At 56.9% G+C, this 18,303-nt stretch overlaps 2 protein-coding genes across 4 annotated transcripts; one reads left to right on the forward strand and one right to left on the reverse strand.

Moving 5' to 3' along the window:
- Nucleotides 1-2,088: 2,088 nt before the first annotated feature.
- LRRC29 (leucine rich repeat containing 29) lies at nt 2,089-16,191 on the reverse strand. Of its 3 annotated transcripts, XM_028534725.2 has the most exons (8): nt 15,961-16,191; nt 12,618-12,719; nt 4,937-5,929; nt 3,556-3,771; nt 3,268-3,414; nt 2,842-3,059; nt 2,581-2,755; nt 2,089-2,389 (listed from the first exon to the last, which is right to left on the reverse strand). In XM_028534725.2, exons 1-7 carry the CDS (start codon nt 16,159-16,161, stop codon nt 2,587-2,589), a joined length of 2,046 nt encoding a protein of 681 aa, XP_028390526.2. In that variant the 5' UTR covers nt 16,162-16,191; the 3' UTR covers nt 2,089-2,389; nt 2,581-2,586. The 3 variants fall into 3 exon arrangements, with proteins under 3 accessions (XP_028390526.2, XP_028390527.2, XP_035867889.1); XM_028534726.2 differs by having other exon boundaries at nt 2,089-2,755; XM_036011996.1 differs by lacking the exon at nt 3,556-3,771 and having other exon boundaries at nt 2,089-2,755.
- On the forward strand, nt 16,093-18,248 carry TMEM208 (transmembrane protein 208). Its single transcript, XM_028501801.2, has 6 exons — nt 16,093-16,209; nt 16,824-16,919; nt 17,332-17,391; nt 17,473-17,609; nt 17,772-17,856; nt 17,956-18,248. The coding sequence occupies exons 1-6, from the start codon at nt 16,204-16,206 to the stop codon at nt 18,091-18,093; spliced, it is 522 nt and encodes a 173-aa protein (XP_028357602.1). The 5' UTR covers nt 16,093-16,203; the 3' UTR covers nt 18,094-18,248.
- The last annotated feature ends 55 nt before the right edge of the window (nt 18,249-18,303 follow it).

The raw sequence follows: 18,303 nt of genomic DNA on the forward strand, positions 1-18,303 counted from the left end.
GTACGTGTCCAGCCAGCTGTGCACACGGTAGGCCACGCCGCCTTCACACTTAGCTGGCGAATGAGATGTGGGGCGTCAGGCCAGGGCCACAGCTCGGGGCCACAAACCTGAGCAGCTACAGCCGAGGGGCTGGTGTTCTGGAGGGGGGCCCTGTTGTCCTTCCTCAGGGTGAGTCCTCAGCTCCCCTCAGTGCTGGGTCTGCAGAGAGGGGTGGCCTGTGTTTGGGGGGCACCAACCAAGGGAGGGCTGGTGCTACCAGCCAGGTGAGGGAGAAGCCGCAGGGCAGGAGGCACTGCCCCATGTGGATGCCCTCCTGGGCAGCGTTAACAGGGGTCTAGTTGGGGGCTGTGTTTCCAGAGGCTCCTGACAGTCGGAGCTCAGTCGCGAACGCTGCTTGGCCCACCCTGTGTCCTTGGAGGCCCTCCGCTGAGAGGCCGGGTGGGAGAGGTATGGAGCTGGGCCTGCTTTGTGCTGAAGGGCAGACTTAAAATTCCAGAAGACATCCTCGAGTGGTGGGAGGATATTCTGACAAGAGGGAATTCGGTGAAGGAAACCTGAATTCTAACTGAAACCCACTGCGGGAGGGTGGGATGGGGGCTACAGGCAAGCCAGAGCCCCTGGGGTCAGAATTGGCTAGGGGTATCGGGCCCGGCTGGAGGTCACACTCAGAGGTCATGGACCCTAAGCCTCTGGGGCAAAGAGGAGCAGACCCACCCACAAGACCCACAGGACAGGCTGAGTACTGCCACCACTCTCTGACCCCCTTTTCCACGTCTCTCGCTACCTCCTTCCCATCGCCTCCTCAAATACCTTTTATAACAAATTCAATCATCAACACGTTACCTTGAAAAGTGATGAAATGACATTTCCTTTGGAGAAACGCTGAGCTTGCCCTCCCCCAGCTGTGCTTCTGACTCAGGTACCCAGAGACTGCCCCCCACACTTGGAATAGTCTGCAGCTGAGTTCAAGGTGAAAATGGGGGTGGGGATCCCAGATGCAGTTAAGTCCCCCAATATTCCTCCTCAGTGGTCCAGGCCCTTGTGCAGGCCACCGTCCTCTCGACAGGAACCTCCTGACCTCCTGCCTCCAATCCTTTCAACACCGGCTACCACAGCATCTTTCTCAAACGTGGAGCTGATCTGATCACACACACCACCCCCGCCCTGCATTTTTCAGCCTTTCCCTATTGTCCAGGGGACAGTGGTCCCGGTGCCATGATGGACAGAGTTGAGATGGACTGCAGATGTAGTTTAAGTCTTCCAACAGAGTGCCTGTGGCTTGCAGGGTTCCCGGCGCCTGGTCCATGCTGGCACCCTCCCTCACTCTACTGGGGCCCGGACCCTCCCACCTGCAGCACCAGCTCTGGCCTGCCACATGCACCTTCCAGTCCCTCCTGCCTGACTGCCCTCTTCTCTCTCTCCTGCTCATTTTTTCCCGGCCTCGAGTCCTTCCTTGACCTCCCAGGCTAAGTTCATTGCTCCCCTGGGCCCCCAGTCCCAGGTGCCTGTTACTCATTTGTGCACACCTGCACACTGGGCTGGCCCTGCCTGCTGGCCGATCTGCCTCCCCAGCTGGCCCAGAGGTTGGGCAGGCTTCGTCCCCTCTGAATCCCCACATGAAGCAGGCAATGAGGCAGCCCGGCTGGCTGCTCCTAGAACTGATGGACAGATGGACAAAGTGTAGGTAGACGTATGGAGGGCCAGAGACATTCTCAGAGCTGCTGTTGAAAATTCACTGGTACTGTGTAAGAGGTTGGACTAGATGACCTCTGATGCCCCTTCCTACCCAGAGATGCCATTCGCTGTCCTCTTTTTTATGAAGACAGCCTTGTGGACTCTGGCATCATCAATCAGTACGTTCCTGGGGTCTGGCTGGGCAAGTGCACGCAGATGTCCCTTTGCTACGGGACCTGCCCGGGAGCTCATGCTGGGGGAGACTTTTGGAGTCTCCCACTCTGGGGGGTTTTGGCCATGCCTGAGGAAGAAGTTGTCTCGGTGTTTCTCCCATCACCCCTGGGTTGGTCTGGGCTGCTTCAGCTGAGGTGGGGGGAGGGGAAGGGAGGGGCTTTTCAGTCTGAGAACTTCAGATAAGGAGGTAAAATCTGGAATTTTTAATCTCGTTTGGGTTTACAACAAAGGCTGGCTTGGCTGCTAAAGTTCAGTGCTGGTGCGGGACTAGAGGAGCTCCTGTAGGGAGCAAGGTGGGGCACAGGCTTTAGGTGGGAGAAGTGGGCAGGGCAAAGGGCAGGTGGTCTGCTCCTCCCCAGCACCGGCCCCTGCCACCTACAGGCCTGGTGCTTCCGGACCCGGGCTTGGCCAGCAGAGCGGGAACGGGCACTTGCAGGTGCCTGTGGCAGCCACACGGAGCTGGAAAGAAGCCCTCGCCGGGCTGTGGGGTAGACCGGGGTAGGAAGCACCCTGGGCTTCCTTGGATTAGTCCCACCTCCAGGCCTAGCAAAGGTATTTACAGCTGGGGGAAGGGGCTCTTGCACATAGCAGAGGGAAACAGGAGTCAAACCCCAGGTCCAAAAGCCAGGGCTAGGGACTGTGGAGGCTGAGCAACAGGGGCTGCTTACCCACCTGGTCTCAGAGTGTTAGGGTCAGGTCAGCCCCTCCTACGAAGCGTGACTGGATGCAGGTCACCTGGGGCAGTTGGGCTTGGAATCGCCTGACGGCAGCCATGCTAATACCAGGGCACATGGCGACATCTAACATCTGGATCTGCTTGCATGCCTGCCCAATGGAATCCAGCGTCCTGCAGGGAGGTCACCGTGTGGGTGCCTGGCCCAGCGTGGGGCCCCCGCCCGGCCCTGGCGCTGTGGCATCATCGGACACACTCACTGCTCTGTGAGCTGACTGCAGCTGGACAGGTTGAGGTGCTGCAGCCTCGGCCAGGAGCTGGCTGCCTGGGCCCAGCCCTCATCGCTGAGGAGGCCACAGTGACTCAGCGCCAAGCGCTCCAGGCTAGGGCAGCCTCTGGCCACAGCCACCAAGCCCTCGTCTGTGAGTGCTGGCAACAGGCTCAGTGACAAGTGCCTCAGCCTGGGGAACCGGAGCACCTGCAAGGATGGGGGTGTCGGGATGGGGTGTCGTATGGTCCTGGAGCCCAGGGCCCAGGGCTCTTCTAGGTTCCCCCACCCACAGCTAAAGGAGAGGCCACAGGCGGCAGAAGCTAGTGAGAAACTTTTTCCAAGCAAGTAGTGGGTCAGCCCAGGCCCCGGCTCCAGCCCCAGGCCCTTCAGCCTCCCCACACCCCCAGCCCCACACCTTTGCCAAGCTGGCGTCAGTCAGCTTGCTGCAGGCTGTGAGGTCCAACTCCTGCAGGGCCCGCAGCATGAGCAGGGAGGGCCCCTGAGGCTGGGGAGAAGGGGCCGCCGTGGGGCCTGAGGCCTGATGTTCCAGCTCTGGGTGTGGCTGTGGGGAGAGGCCCCTGCTTCTCAGGGTCCTCCCTCCTGAGTTGGCACTCAAGTGTTCCGAGAAGGAGACTCAGGAGGGGCAGGAGGTCAGGTGAACCCAGGGACCACCCCACCCTCCATGACCTCGAGGGTCCCACACCTGGGATCCCTGTGCTGGCTCCTCACTTGGTTCCCCCAGTCCCAGAAGCCCCCAGTCACGGAGCTCCTTGCACCAGGCCAGGCGCAGGACCGAGAGGGGAGTGAGGTAGGTGCAGATGGCCTGCAGGGTCCGGTTGGTGAGGGCCACACAAGAGGATAAGTCTAGCACCCTGAGACTTGGGCCCAGCGCTCGGGTCAGGGAGAACACTGAGGTGTCCTAGGAGGAAAGTGGAGAAGGGAGATCAGAGGGCAATGGAGAGGTGGCTTGTCACCAGGCTTGACAAGGGTCACTAGGAAGGTTCTGCCCAAGGTTCTGGCCCCACAGGCAATAGGGAGGTCCCAGAGGGTCCCCAGAGGGAAGCAACGATGTCTTGTGCTGTGAACGGGCAGAGTGGACAGAGCGGGCCATGGCGGGTAGGACACTAGGAAGAGTTTGCTGGAGGATAAAGGCCTAGGCTGGCCAGGGCAGGAAAGATGCAGGTGGAAATTCCTATGGTGTCTGCCCAGATCGTGCCCCCAGTCCCCGCTGAAAGGGTGGGCTGAGGCTGCCCTCTGCCCACAGCTTGCTGAACTGGTGGCAGCCATCCGGCCCAACTGACACAATCAGAACGCTCCCTGTGGCTTTGATGCGCAACTGTGGGGTCATGGCGGGCGGAGGGCTGCCACCCGGCAGGAGCAGTTGTGGCGAGGGGAGCAGAGCTCAGGGCCGAGGGCAGGAGACTGCTGTGCTGAGATGGAGACAAGATGTGAGGCTCCAGAGAGGTCTGCTGAGAGACAGTAGCGGGGCAAGGAAGAATGGGTAGGGCCTGGGGAGGGAGGAGCTTGTGGGGGAAAAGTTAGAGACGGTCTTCAGGTTGGGAATCCCCTGGTCTCACTGGTGGACTAGAGGAAAACCCACTAAAGAGGACCCACACTGCCAAGGCAGGGGTGCCACCCAGAGGGACCGGCTTCAGCCAAACAGTGACCCTGCAGCTCCCACATCACATTAGCTCCTTCAGGCCCTGCCGGAGAGACCTCTTCTGGGTAACCTCGGTGTCCCTTCCCCACAGGGCTCCGTTCTGTCACCTCCTTCCGCCTGGCTTCCTTGCCCCTGGAACACCCACCCACTGCACCCTCTGCAGCCTGCAGCAGTTCCCTCGTGGGCTGGGCCACCCTGGTCTCTCGGACTTCCCCTCGCCTGAGCCCACAGTGGGGGGCTGCCAGGAGTGTTGGGGGCCGTGCTGTCTTGGTCTAGGCTCCTACCCCGTCCCAGACTGGGTCCCAAGTTCAGTTCTAACTACTATTCCTTGGACACAAATACCAGGCAGCTCCCCACTGGTGCCACACACCCAGTTCCCCCAGCTTCCGGCCCTGGTGAGGAAGGAAGGGGATGGTAGGCTCACCTTGAGTGAGGAGCAGTAGGCCAGGCTGAGGGAGGCCAGTGGGGGTGGAGCTCCGCGCACCGAGCCCAGGGCCTGGGCCAGTTCCCGCCCGCTCACCAGACAGCACTCGGCCATGTCGAGGCTCTGTAGCTCGTGCAGGCCCCCCAGGGCTGTACATCCCGCATCTGTCAGCCGCTGCAGCTTCCTCAGCCTCAGGCGCTGCAGGTGCCGCAGACCCCGGCTCACAGCCAAGAGCGCCCCGTCAGCCAGTTCTGAGCAGCCGCTGAGGTCCAGGGAGGTAAGGCCCGGCTGTAGGCGGCAAAGGGCAGCCACGGCCTCTGTGGAGAGGTCCCGGCAGCTATGCAGGCTCAGCTCCTGAAGCCGTAGCCCGGCCACCTGGCCCAGGGCCTGCAGGGCCTCGGGTGGCAAGCCAGTGCCACTCAGGTCCAGGGCGTACAGCCTACCAGCCCGCTCCTTCAAGAATCGAAGCAGGTTGCAGAAGGAGAGTTGGGAGGGGGAGGAGTCCTGGGGGCCAATGGATCCCCGGGCTGGGCCTACCTCGAAGGTGAGGTGACAATAGGCCAAGGAGAGGCGCTCCAGGCCGGGGGCACAACTGCTGAGCCGATTGAAACTGAGATCCGCCAGGTCTCGCAGGCCGGCCAGGTTGAGCTCACGGAGATTGCTCAGTGCCTGGTGGACCCGCTGTGCCATTTCAGGCTGAGCTAGCAGCATGCCTGATGCAAAGAGGCTGTTGCAGCCACTGAGGTCAAGGCTACGCAGAGCTGGGCAGCTCAGGATCAGGGTCACAAAGGAGGCCTCTGTGGGGCTGCCCCCACTGAGGCACAAGCTCTGCAGGTGCGGGCCCAGGTGGTGGGCAACAGACTGCAGCACCTGTTGTGAGGCTGGTGAGCCATCCAGGTTGGTCAGGCCGATGCAGGAAATGCCCCTGAGGCCCAGGCTCTCGATGGCTGGGAGGGAGGCCGAGGACACGGGGATGTTGTACCGCACGTTTGTCTAAAGGGCAGCAGCAGGCCTGGGTTAGCCCTCTGGTCTCAGAGGGTGATGGGCGTCAGGTCTGGGGGCAAGTTGCTGATTAGAGGTTGAGGGCAGGTCAGGGAAGGGCCCTTCTACAAGGGGACCCCTGTAGTATGTGACGTCATGTGTGTTTGAGAGGCACTGGTGGAAACTGGGAGCTGGGAGGACAAGTCACACTGGGGCTCAAGGGGATGGATGATTTAGGAGGGCAGGGCAGTTAGTGATGGATGGGTCTGGATGCCTATGGAGTCCCATGGGGAGCTGGCATGCTGAGTACAGGAGGGCTGGGAGGGCCCAGAGGAGACCAGCAAAGCCTCCAGGAAGCAGGACAAATTATGCTGGACCCCAACCTTTGGGACTTTGAGAAGGTGGCCCTGAGACCCATGGACTCAGCCCTTGGCCTGAGCTAAGCAACCAGCCTCCCCTACTTTCTTGAAAGCATATAAATAGCCCTCAGAACAGGAAGAAGTGAGGCAGGTGTCATTGACTACAACCTTCTGTGGCCCAGATGCCAGAGGTCCGGGGCAGGCAGAAGCCAAGGTCCCCTGGTGGCTTTGGTGTCTCAGCCACAAAATGCTTGCAAAAATGGGTTTCGTGTGTAAGTGAAAATATGTGCATGCATGCAAATGTGTGTGCACGCGCTAACACGGGTGAGCTCCATGGGCTCCAGAGTTCAGGATGTGCTTGTGACCCCTGAGGCTCATCTCTGGAGGGTCCATCTTATCCCAGTAAGGAAAAAGGAGCCTCCATTTCTGGGGGCAGGAACTAAGACAATGAGTATCAGAGAAGCCGAGCTGGCCTTGCTGTAGAGGAACAGGGGGGCGAGAGAGGAGAGGACACGGCTGTGGCAGGGGTAGAGGGTGGGGGCAGCTCAGGGATAAGTCATTGCGGGAGTACGCTGGCTTGTGCAGGAGTTTGGGGCTCCCCCAGTTGAGATTTTTCACAAAATTTTCCCTGACCTCGTGCCAGAGGGAGCCAAGGGGCAGTTGGTACAGGTCTTGGCTGAACAGGTCTGTGGCAGAGGGGAGAGGAGGGATTGGCTTCTAAGATCCTAGCGCTGTTTCTCTACCTGAGCGTGCCCAGGTTGCAGGCAGTGGTACTAAGCCAGGCTCTCGTTTCGGCCTATCAACACGGTCCTGATGCAGGAGAGCGAGCTCCCTGAAAAACCCGCCCTGTCAGCAGCGGTAAGAACAGGCTCTGGTTCCCTGCTGTACCCCACAGCACAGCTTCAAAGGGACGCAGAAAGCATAATAGGCACCCCTGCAAGATGCTTAACAACAGGATCCTCCCAGAGAGACACACGGAGCTCATCTCCAGGTGTGGGGAAACCAGCCCAGAAGGAAGCAGCCACCTAGGGCCCCATTGCTGTCAGCACAGGAGGGAGCGCGTGGTAAGTGATGGGGACCAGCTCCTGGCCGCTTCCACAGGAACCAGGAGTCAAACCAAGCTCCCTTCCCGCACCCTACTCCCCGAACATGGTCATTAGGGTGACAGCAGCACCGCCCCCGCAAATCCCCTCATGGACACAGGGACACAGTGGGGTAGGGGTACTCCCAAGGACCTGGGCCACCCTTTCAGAGTTAAGGAGAGCTGGGGAAGATCCCAGTGTGAGGGTGGGGAGTGCGATGAAAAGGTCAGGGAGAAGAGGTTTTAGAAAGGAAAGGTAAAGCTGGCCTCCAACTGTGTCAGAGCCCTGCGTGCCAGATGCTGCATGGAGTGAAACGTGGCTGGGGGAGTGCAGAGCCTGCTGGTTGCCAGGGCAGCACCTGCACCCCCTCAGTCACGTGCTGCACTACAGGCCCCAGCTCCCTCTGCCTTCAGTCTTTCTTCTTCCCTTCCTCCCCCCCGCCTAGAGGGGCAGGGATGTTCCCCCTTTCCCGCTGCCTCCCTGGGAACAAGGTAGACAGACAGCTGAGGGAGGGCACTGGCAGTCAGCCCAGGGTCCAAGTCCAGGGCTGGCTGGGAGCAGCAAAAGCCACTGGACAAAGGGACAGGGCCTGGTCTAAAGGCCTTCCAGCTCGCCCACCTCCCTGCTCCCCACCATTTTTCTTGGTGGGGAGGGGGCAGCCTATGAGTCACCACCCAGGTGGCCTGGACTCCAAGTGCAGGAGGCCAGGAAACAGCCTTTTGGGGACATGTGTCATCTGTGGGGGGGGGGGGGGGGCAGAGCAGCAGGCAGGAGGAACAGGCTCCTGGGCCCTTGTCTTTGGCCCTGGTATAGCGAAGCCCCTCCCCCGGCCCTTGGAAGATGCTTCCAGAGGCTCGAGGAAGGGTACCTACTCCAGTCTTAGCAGCCCTGTCCACAGAGGGACCAACTGCCTCTGGTCTCCTCCTTTCCCAATGCCGGTATCTTAAGAGGAAATGCAGTCATTTGGGAAATGCCCTGCACCTGCCCAAAGTGACACGTCCTTTGTCACAGGGGCCAGCAGCATTTCACTGCACCTACCGAAGCCGGAGCTGAGGCCGCAGGCCTGGGTGCAGGCTTGGAGGGCCATCTGCTAGAGAAATGGCCCTCTGTCTGCTGGTACAGGGATCCAAAGCTAGCCCACCTGTCCTCAAGAAGGCCTCTGAGAAAACACAGGCCCTGGGGCTTTGGTCTCTAGAGAGGAGCCAGACCTCCAGGTCTTCATAAACACCTCAGGCAACAGCAGGCAGAGGAGGGCAGAAGCTGAGGTGTCCTGATTCTCCCCAGTGACTAACCCAGCAGCTGGCAACCAGCCCCCACCACCCCACCTCTGGGAGACACCCCTGGGTGTATGTGGGGGTGCTGCCTTTGTCTACTTTCTTATTTGGGAAAAATTGGGATTAAGTGGGGCAGGTCAGGGAGAATAAGAAGTCACCAAGTCCAGTATCCCAGCCTGGCCTGGTGAGCCAGGATCTTCCATAGCTCCTGCTGGCTGGGGCACTACCTGCTTATCACCCTGCACACGCCGGGCCCTGGAAGATGGTTCCTGCCTGCAGGTTCTGCAGATTGCTCTCTGGGACGTGGCGGTGGTGTCAGCAGGGCCCTAGATGCCCTGGTACCTGGGGCCTGGCCTCCCAGTGCTGCCAGCCCAGGGGGGCTGGGTTTTGCAGAAGCACCAAACTGGTCTCTGTCGATGTTCTATCTGGAGCAGCCCCAGCTCTAAAATAGTGGGCTCTAAGATCCCCAACTCTGACCCCACCTCTTCTTCACCTCACTCCCTTAACTCCTATTCCAATCTCACCTACAGCCCAGGGCCTGACTGCCCACTTTGCTTCTTCTGCCCTCTCCTTTGCTGGGCTCCAAGAGGTCTCTCCCCTGATTACATCTTCTCAGGGTCCCCGTGGCCCCAGCCGGCATGCTGTTGTACCCATCCTCTTTGCCCGCTGCCTCCTCTGGGTGTGTGCTGAGGATACAGAATTCTGCAGGAGTTGTGGGGGATTCTGTGTGGAGAAAGCCATGGTCTCCCCTCCGGCTTGTACCGTCAGCCAATGGCCACTCCTGGCCCCCTACCCCCAGCTCTTCTCATCCCCCTTGAGAATTCTCTCCAGGCCCCCTGTCCTCCAGCCACCAAGGCTAATCTGAGGCACCCTCCCTCCCTCCAGCCTTCTCAGAGGTGACCTGCTGTTTCTAGAAGAAGCCAAAGCCATCAGTGGAAAGGCCTTCCCCTCGCCACACCCACCAGCCCACTCCCGGCAGAGCCCACTCCGCCCTCCTCCCCTCTCTTGCTCTCTAGTTCAACGCAATGCCCTTCCTGGTCTGCTGAGGCCGTCCCGGCCTTCCCCAGAGTCCACAGACGCCCCAGGGTCTTAAACAACAAAAAACCTCCCTTGACCCTGCACCCCCTTCTCACCTCTCCTCTCTCCCCTTCCCTCCACAGCCACGCTTCTTGGAAGCACGTGGGCACACCCTCCCCCCACTGCCACCACAGAGCCGCTTGTTCCTGGCAACAGCCCCCCTCCAGGAGGGCCATCAACCTCTACTGTGCCCCCTGTGTGGGTGGCCGGTCTCCCCCTGGAGCTGTCTCCCACTGGGGGTTCTGAGACTCTTCCCTCTTGGCTTCCCTCCGACCTTCTGGCTTCCTCCCCATCGGCCTCTTTTGGGGTCACCAAAAAAAGAGAAAGACCCAGTCTGTAGGCAAGAGGGTTCCCTGAGGTTTCTTTCACTCTCTCCCTCTCACCTTTCCTTCCCCCGCCACCCACTCCCCACCGGGGCAGGCTGCACTTCATCCCATTACCGCTCCTTTGCGGTGGGCCTCATCCCCCCCCCCCCTCCCGCACAGGGTTAGGCCCGGCGGGCAGCACCGACTGGACTCTGAGTGACCGAGGCCCTCTGGTGTGCCTCTGGGGACTCTCCATCGTCCCCCTGCCCTGTGAGAGTCCCAACCCTCTCTGCCATGGCCCCAGCTCCTCCTTCCCTTCTCGCTCCCCTCACACCATTCGGCTGCCACACGCACTAAGCAAGGAGGCCACCAGCCTCCGAGGAACTTCCTCAGCAAACAGCCCCATGTTGCTGCCCCCACGCCTCCAGTTCCTGAGCAGCGGGGGCAATCTCTCCAGCTCATCAGAGACCCAGCCTGGCTCGCTGAAGCCGCCTCTCCGGCCACCCCAGGGGCGCCCACCATTCCCGGTCCCTCTCCGCCTGCATGCCCCCTCCTCCAGTGCTTCCCTTCGGCAGGCAGAGAAGCACACCGAGATTCCTCCCAACGGAGCTCCTTTTGCTAAGCCCCCCTCAGCCTCTCATCACTGCCCTAGTTACTCCCTTCCTTTTGTGGGGAAATTTCTCGCAAGTGAGGTCACTCTCTGCACTTCTTTCTTCCCTCACGCACCCCTCAATCCATCTGTTTATTTTTCCCCAGCTGCCAAAAGTTGCTGAAGCTGTGGGTGACCTTCCCGGGTGGCAATCATTACGGATATGATCTGTTCTTGATTTCCAGGCTGCTCGTGGGATTTGCCAGTTCGTCCTCCACTTTGAGTCCTCTCTGCCTTTGACCTCGGGGCCCTCCTCTTGCTGGGGTCTTCCTGGGGTCCCCGCCCCCTTGGGCTCCTGCTCCCTTCCACGCCCGTGGACTCTCGCTCTCTGTGGTCTGTTGTTCCTGGGGCTCCTCATGCTCCCCTCTGAGGGAATTTACTGACGTCCATGGCCTCAACTGCCACGCATTTTTAAATGACACCCAAATGGATATTTCTCATCCAGACCCTTCTCTTGGGTTCCTCACCCAGAAATCCAACTACCAACTAGATTTTACCATTTAGATGTCTCACACTTCAAGTTTTAAATAAGTCCAAATCAAATTCCTTCAGAGAGTAAGCTCAGTGACACCGTCTAGACAACTCGACAAACAGACCCTCCACGTTTCATGTGTGGCAGAGGAGGGTTCTAATCCAGCAGGGAAGGGGAAGGGAAGAGTATACATAAATGGTGTTTGGGCTAATTGAAAACTAATCAGTTTAGCTTCTTTCTATCTCATAGCATAAATCAAAATAATTTCACCAGTACAACAATTAATATAAAGATTCACACTGTAAAACAGAAGAAACATTTTTTTTTGCTGTGAGCCTAAAACTGCTCTACAAAAGTAAGGCTGAATAAAAAAAAACCAGAAGACAAACATGAGGGTGTATTTATCAGATCTCCGAAGCGGCAAGGGATTTAAAGTTAGATAATAAATTCTCTAACTTTAAAACGCAATGGAAGAAACAAGAAAGAAAAGGATGGACAAAATCAACACCATAGAAATTTAACCTCTACCTTCACAAGTAAACACATCTACAAACCAAATGAAAAGGCAAACATACTAGGACTATATTTCAATAAGTATGTAAAAGATGAATCTCTTTAATGTATAAAAATTTCATACAAACAGATAAGAAAAATACTAAGACCCCAACAGTTAAATGGATAAAGAGCATGAACAAACAAAAGAGGGAAATATAAACGGTCAGCTAATGAGAGAACTGTTTGCACTCAGTAATCATCAGATAAGTGAAAAATAAAACGGAGAGTTACCGCTGCCTGCCCTTCCAGCTAGGACAGATGTCTGCATCCGCCTCCTAGCTGGGCGGTCTCCCTCACCGCCTCGCCCTCTGCGGCCCACTCTGCACTGCAGATTTCTAGGACACAAATCACCCCGTGTCACTCCCCAGCCCGAACGCTGCCTTAAAGGCTTCTGGATGGGAACCAGGGAAAGCCCCAGCAATGCCGCCTGGCACATGCGCCCGCTTCTCGTCTGACCTTTCCAGTCTGACCTCCTGCCACTTCTCCCGCATACATCTAGGTCCCAGCCCTAGGGAACTTGTGTGGTCGTTTCCAGAACTATCTCACACCTTGGTGCCTTCACCTGTGCTGCTACCAGTCCTGGAAGGCCAACCTTCCTCCTCCTGTTCTTCCAGGAAGCCCTCCCTGATACTGCTGGTCTCCTTTGGCTGTCATTCCTCATGTTCCCAGCTGCACCCTTCCTCCCAGTGCCACGGCCCCAAGCACACAGCATTACGATCACTTGTCTTTCTCCTCCACAGGACTCTGGGCTCCTCAGGGGAGGGACTGTACCTCAGTAGCCTCGGCATGGTACCCAGAGCCATGTATGAATGTGATGTATGTACGGATACGTATGATGGTTGGATGGGTGGATGATGTATGAGCGTGGCCATGAGCAAGCTGACGTGAGACAACTGAGAACGGGCCGGGTGAGGGTGGGCACCTTACCTCCCGAAGGGCATTCTGGGCTGCATAGTACCAAGCCCGATTCACGAGGGAGGCCTCTTTCTGATCTGACAGAGGCAGGAAGCTCAGAATATATGTGAGTATCTGAGGGAAAAAGACAGGGCATTGGGGGCTGTTAGAGCCGGGGGCCTCTGGAACTTTCTCTGGCTGATAGCACGCTAGGCCGGAGGGGACTCCAGCACTGGTTTCTAGTGCATCTTGGCTCCTCACGTCCCCTCTTCACCTCCCAAGTACCTTTACTGTGAGCAAACCCTGCCTAAGCACTGCCTGGACGCAGGCTCGTACAGATTGATAAAAACCAAGCTCCCTGCCCCGTTTGGTAAAAAGATCCTGGGCATTGAGACCAGATAGACCTAATTTAAATCATTACCTATCAACTGACCTCTCTGAGCCTGTTTTCCTTGTCTGTAAAATGGCAACTGTAGTGAGATTGAAGTGGGTTATTCTGAGAATTAAATAACAGCAACATGTCTTGTGTAGGATCTAGAACCCAGCAAATTAGGTGCCCCTTCCTGATTTTCAGGAAGCTACACTCCTGTCTCCTGCCCTCATAGGCCAAGATCTCGGAAACCACTCTTTTCCCATCTTCCCCACTGCCAGCCTGCCTTCTCAGCTGGAGGGTATGATCCTAGCAAGGCCCAGGTTGGGAGGCTCAGGCCCTCGCTCCACTGATGTTCTATGAGGCTGGGGGGATGAGGTTGGAGGCCCTACTATAGGGAACTGGAAAGAAGGGAGTCATTTGTGAGGCCAGGAATGACCTAATATCAACTCTTCTTTTCTTCTGAAATCTTCCTTCCTTGACTCTTGTGACACTGTGTTTTCTAGGGCTCCACTCACCACTCCAACTGCTGTTTCTGGATTCTTCTGTGGTTCCCAGGGCTTGGACCTGGGTCTTTCAACCTGTTTCTTTTCTAGGATAATAAATTCACTTGCATGGCTTCAACAGTTACCGCTATAGGAATAACGAACAATCAATATCCACACGGTGTCCTATTCATGTGCTAGTCCAGTGCTGCCAGCTGCCCACAGGAGCCTTCATTCAAACATTTTACCATCACCTTTGTCCCACCCAGAATTCATATTCTGCCCTCAGTCCAAAGCACCCCACCTCTCACCTTTCTAGCACCTGAGCTTCAATGCCAGCAGTGCATCTCCTCTGAAGAGTCTGACAATACTTTGTACCCGTCTGCTTGTCTGTCCCTTGCTCTCAGACACAGGTGTAACACATAGGCTCTAGGCCAGGCTAACTTAGCCTCACTCAAATCCCAGCTTCACTGCTTTCTCACTGTGTAACTTGTGTGACCTCAGGCAAGGTACTTGACCCCTCTGAGCCTCAGTTTCCACACCTACAAAACGGGGATATTAGAAAATCTAGGTCATAGTCTTATGGGGACTAAATTATATATAATCCACTCTGGCTGGTGTGGCTCAGTGGACTGAGTGCCAGGCTGAGAGCCAAAAGGTCACTGGTTCGAGTCCTGTCTTCACACAAAAAAGTTATATATAATTATATGTCTATACTTTATATATATATAAATTTGATATGATGTGCTTGACACCTACTAGGCAGTCCATAAGTGGTCACTGGATTGCTGTTACTAACACTTCTACTCTTGAAACTTTACTTCGTAGCCAGATTTTCATCATTCAAACCTGGATTCCCTCCACTATTTTCCAGCTGACCTTCCTGCCTCCAGGCTCACCCTTGCTAATCATCCTGCACACTGCAGCAAGGTTAACGCTCCTAAGACGCACCTTTCAGTCTCAACACACCCCTGATGAAAACCTCCAGGGCATCCCAGTACCGGAGGGGCAGAATCTCCACTCTTGGGCCTGCGCTGCCAGGCCTCCCTGCCCACCCAGACTCCTGATCCCAGAGCTTCCCCAACCCAGTCTCCCCTCTGTCCTACAAACACAGCATGTCTATCTATGTTCTTTGCCCATGTGGGCCTCTCTCCTGGAATGCCCTTCTTTAAGTTTCATCTCATCAGCCCATTCTGATCTCCTCTTCTCTCATCCCCAGCACACAGAGGGTGCTCAGCCCACACTTATTGGATTGAATTAAGGATGGATAGTCCTCTACCTCTACTTTCACCGGAGGTTTGTCGAGGCGGGGAGATAAAGCAGATCAACTACTGAGGGAATGACTGGGGAGAAGAGCCTTCTGGGCGAGGAAGGCTAGACATGGGGAAGAGAACACTGATGGGGACTGGGAATGACCAAGTCCCCAACCCCAGGGGGAGGCAGGGAAGCCTGTTTAAGCTGAGATAAGACAGTGCCCATCCTATCTTCTGGGGCTCAACAGCCAACCCAAGGATCAAAGGTGGAGGGCAGAAAACCCATCCTCACTCAGGGGATTCTTTGAGCTGAGAAGGGGAATAGCCTTTCCAGAGGGACCAGAGGAGACAGTGATAAAGATGGAGTGCCATCCCATGAACCCCATCCCAAGGGGTTACTAGAGATATGATTAGCTGTTCCTGGGATCTTTAAGGATGAAGTAGATAACCTCTGGGACGAAGGGGGTAAAGGATGTCATGATGGGGGGTTCAACAGGGTGGGAGCAGTCCTATTTTTGCTAAGGGGAAGGAGAGCCTTTCCCGGGTTGATGGGGAAAGGATGCCCTGTCCCCTGTGGGCAGCGGGAAGGAGCGGCCAACTCTCAGAAAAGTATGGAGAGGACATCCCAAGAGTCCACTGGGGACCAAACCTGTCATCCTCTCTGAACAACAGCAGCAGAGAGGTCTTGCTTCAGGCTAAGAAAGAGCAAACATCCCTAGGGGCCAAGGAGGTAGGACGGCCATCACTGGGGGCGGAGGGAACGGGGAGCAGGCCTGTCCTCGGTGACAGAACTCTGTGACCATCCCCGGGGTTGATGGGAGGGGTAGTTTGTCTCCGACCGCCAGAGGTAGGAGATAGCCATCTCTCGGGGTGGAGGGAATGGAACGATCATCCATCCCAAGGGGCCAATGGGTATAAGATCGGTTACCCTTCGGGGACGATGGGATGGAGCAGACATCTTCTAGAAATGACGGGGAGGGGAGGCCCTCTCAAGAGAAGGTGGGCAGGCAGAGGCCCTGTCTTCTCTGAGGTAACAGGACAGCCATCCTGGGCCCGATGGGGAAGAAAAGGATGCCCCTCTACTAAGGAGACGGAGTGGCCCAAGGCGGAGCCGTTACCCATAGCTTGCAGGTCCTAAGATCTCCCGGACGGGTCGTTTCCGCCAGGCAGGCGGGACCCGGCGAGCAGCCTGACAGCCCCTCCCCACGGCCCGGGACCCCGAAGGCGGGGCCTGTCCCGAGCTAGGCCTGAGGGAGGCCTCCTCTCACCTCCAGGGGCAGCGACTCCGCCATAGCATCCCTGCCGCCTCCGCCCCCGCGCAAGGCATCTGGGGAGTGTAGTCTCGCAGGCTCTGGGGGAGGGACTATGGAAGGAAGTGGACCACTCACTTCCGTCCCAGCTGTGACGATTTGGGTCTGCACCGGAAGTGCCTGTGCTGCCGATGTGGTACCTAGTGCCTGCGGTTTCATTCGCTCTCCCTTGTCTCCCCGGCTGGGTATTTGCGTAGCACCATGGCGGTAAGGAGGGCGAGTAGGGCGGGGTCCGCATCGGCAAAGCTCTCCCAGGGCTGGGAGACTGAAAATAGAGGAAGGATATCAAGAGAAGTGGGTCGGCCAGAGGGAGGTGTCATTCAGTGACCTGACTGTACTGGAGCGAAGTGGGTGGAAGGGAGCGGCGCAGGACCGAACCGGAACTGGTGCGGGAGTAGGGGGTGGGCGTCGGTGTAACAGTACCAGAGTAGGCCAAAGATCTGAGGGGCCTGAAGGGTGTGGGCGTCAGCCGACATCTGGTCTGCTCCAGCGGAGGCCATAGAGGGGCACTGTTCAACGCTACTCAGGAGTTCCCTTTGATCGTAAGCCCAAAGCTGGACCTTACCAGGGAAACCCGCCGATATCAGCCTGGTGTTGGATTCGAGGGTGTGCAGGAGGCGATCATCGCTAGGGCTGTTGGAAAGATGCTTTCAGCCTTAACCAGGATTGACTGGAGGAGGGGTGGGCATCCCAAGAATTGTGCGAGGTTTGAGGACTGGCCGAAGTGCAACTGGAACTCGGTAGCTAACCAGGCTCGTGGGGAGGATGAGGAGGACCTTGCTGAGGAGGGCTCTGATAAGCATCTCATTATCCTTCTGCAGCCCAAGGGCAAAGTGGGGACAAGAGGGAAGAAGCAGATATTTGAAGAGAACAAAGAGACCCTGAAGTTCTACCTGCGGATCATACTGGGGGCCAATGTAAGTGCCTGGCTCCTTGTTGCTGTGCCTACTCAAGGTCCCACAATCCTCTGCTCTGGTGGGGCTGCGGTGGCGGCCATGTATGTGAGAGTCAAGGCTCCAGAAGAAAACTAATTAAAAGAGAGAGAATAGATCCTGTATGGGGAAAATATTGAGTATTCAAAACAAAACAACAAAATGAGGATGGACTGGAGAGCCCTTAGGACCCCAAATATGGAGGCTGCTTTCCTAGGCTGATGTGTCAGAGCAGTCTGTGCACTCAGGGGAGTACTGGGGGAGTAGACCCCTGCTTCCCCAACCCTATAAGAAATAACCTGTCTCCTTACACAGCCTGGTCTCATGGTCAGAGTCAAGGGAGGTCCATGGTTAAGGGTAGCTTTGGATCCTAGCCTGATTCTATGTCTATTTGCAGGCCATTTACTGTTCTGTGACCTTGTTCTTCTTCTACTCATCTGCCTCATTTTGGGCCTGGGTAAGTGTTCCCCATTCTGGGAAGTGGGTGAGCACATCGGTTTGGGGGCTGGCCTTTGATATTCCCATTTTTGTTCTGTAGATGGCCCTGGGCTTTAGTCTGGCAGTATATGGGGCCAGCTACCACTCTATGAGGTCAATGGCACAGGCGGCCTTCTCTGAGGATGGGGCCCTGGTGGATGGTGGAATGGACCTCAACATGGAACAGGGCATGGCAGAGTGAGTGTCCCCCGCTGCCAGCCCAGGTGAGCGGCCCCAGGGCTGTGGTGCTGGGGCCCAGATAGCCCAAGACCCACAGCTGCCTGCAACTTAAAGAGGGTGGGAGCTGAATGGGGGCCCATCTACTATTTTTGGCTCTTGAAGTCTCCCTTCTATCCACAGGCACCTTAAGGATGTGATCCTGTTGACAGCCATTGTGCAGGTGCTCAGCTGCTTTTCCCTCTACATCTGGTCCTTCTGGCTTCTGGTACGTGGCTTGTTAGGCTCCCAAGGAGGGGCTGGGGCACCTAACCCTTCTCTTCCTTCATTTCCTGACCCTGGCTTCAAGTTACCTTTTCTCTCCTAGGCTCCAGGTCGGGCCCTTTACCTCCTGTGGGTGAATGTACTGGGCCCTTGGTTCACGGCAGATAGTGGTGCCCCGGCGCCAGAGCACAACGAGAAAAGGCAGCGCCGACAGGAACGGCGGCAGATGAAACGATTATAGCCATTGAACAGTTATAACATTGTGACCACAGGCTGCTGGGCTCTGGGGGGCTCTATCAGGCTGCATGGCCCCATGCCAGGAATAATGAGGGCCTAGTCCAGGAGCCAAAAGCGGTCTAAGGCATAGGATTGTTGAATAAAATGCTCAGAATGTGACTAATGGCTGTGTGGGTGATGATGAGGCAAGAGCTTATGCTTTTGGTATTTCCCT

This window comes from Phyllostomus discolor, chromosome 12 (assembly GCF_004126475.2).
Source record: "Phyllostomus discolor isolate MPI-MPIP mPhyDis1 chromosome 12, mPhyDis1.pri.v3, whole genome shotgun sequence".
NCBI lineage: Eukaryota > Metazoa > Chordata > Mammalia > Chiroptera > Phyllostomidae > Phyllostomus > Phyllostomus discolor.

Coding starts and splice junctions, on each gene's coding strand:
- LRRC29 (XM_028534725.2), bottom strand. CDS start 16,161: ATGAAACCGCAGGCACTAGGTACCACATCGGCAGCACAGGCACTTCCG. Junction 5,930..12,617: donor CCCAGAATGCCCTTCGGGAG/GTAAGGTGCCCA, acceptor GCTGCCCTTTAG/ACAAACGTGCGGTACAACAT. Junction 3,415..3,555: donor AGCCAGCACAGGGATCCCAG/GTGTGGGACCCT, acceptor CTCTCCCCACAG/CCACACCCAGAGCTGGAACA.
- TMEM208 (XM_028501801.2), top strand. Junction 16,920..17,331: donor GGATCATACTGGGGGCCAAT/GTAAGTGCCTGG, acceptor GTCTATTTGCAG/GCCATTTACTGTTCTGTGAC. Junction 17,857..17,955: donor TCTGGTCCTTCTGGCTTCTG/GTACGTGGCTTG, acceptor TTTCTCTCCTAG/GCTCCAGGTCGGGCCCTTTA.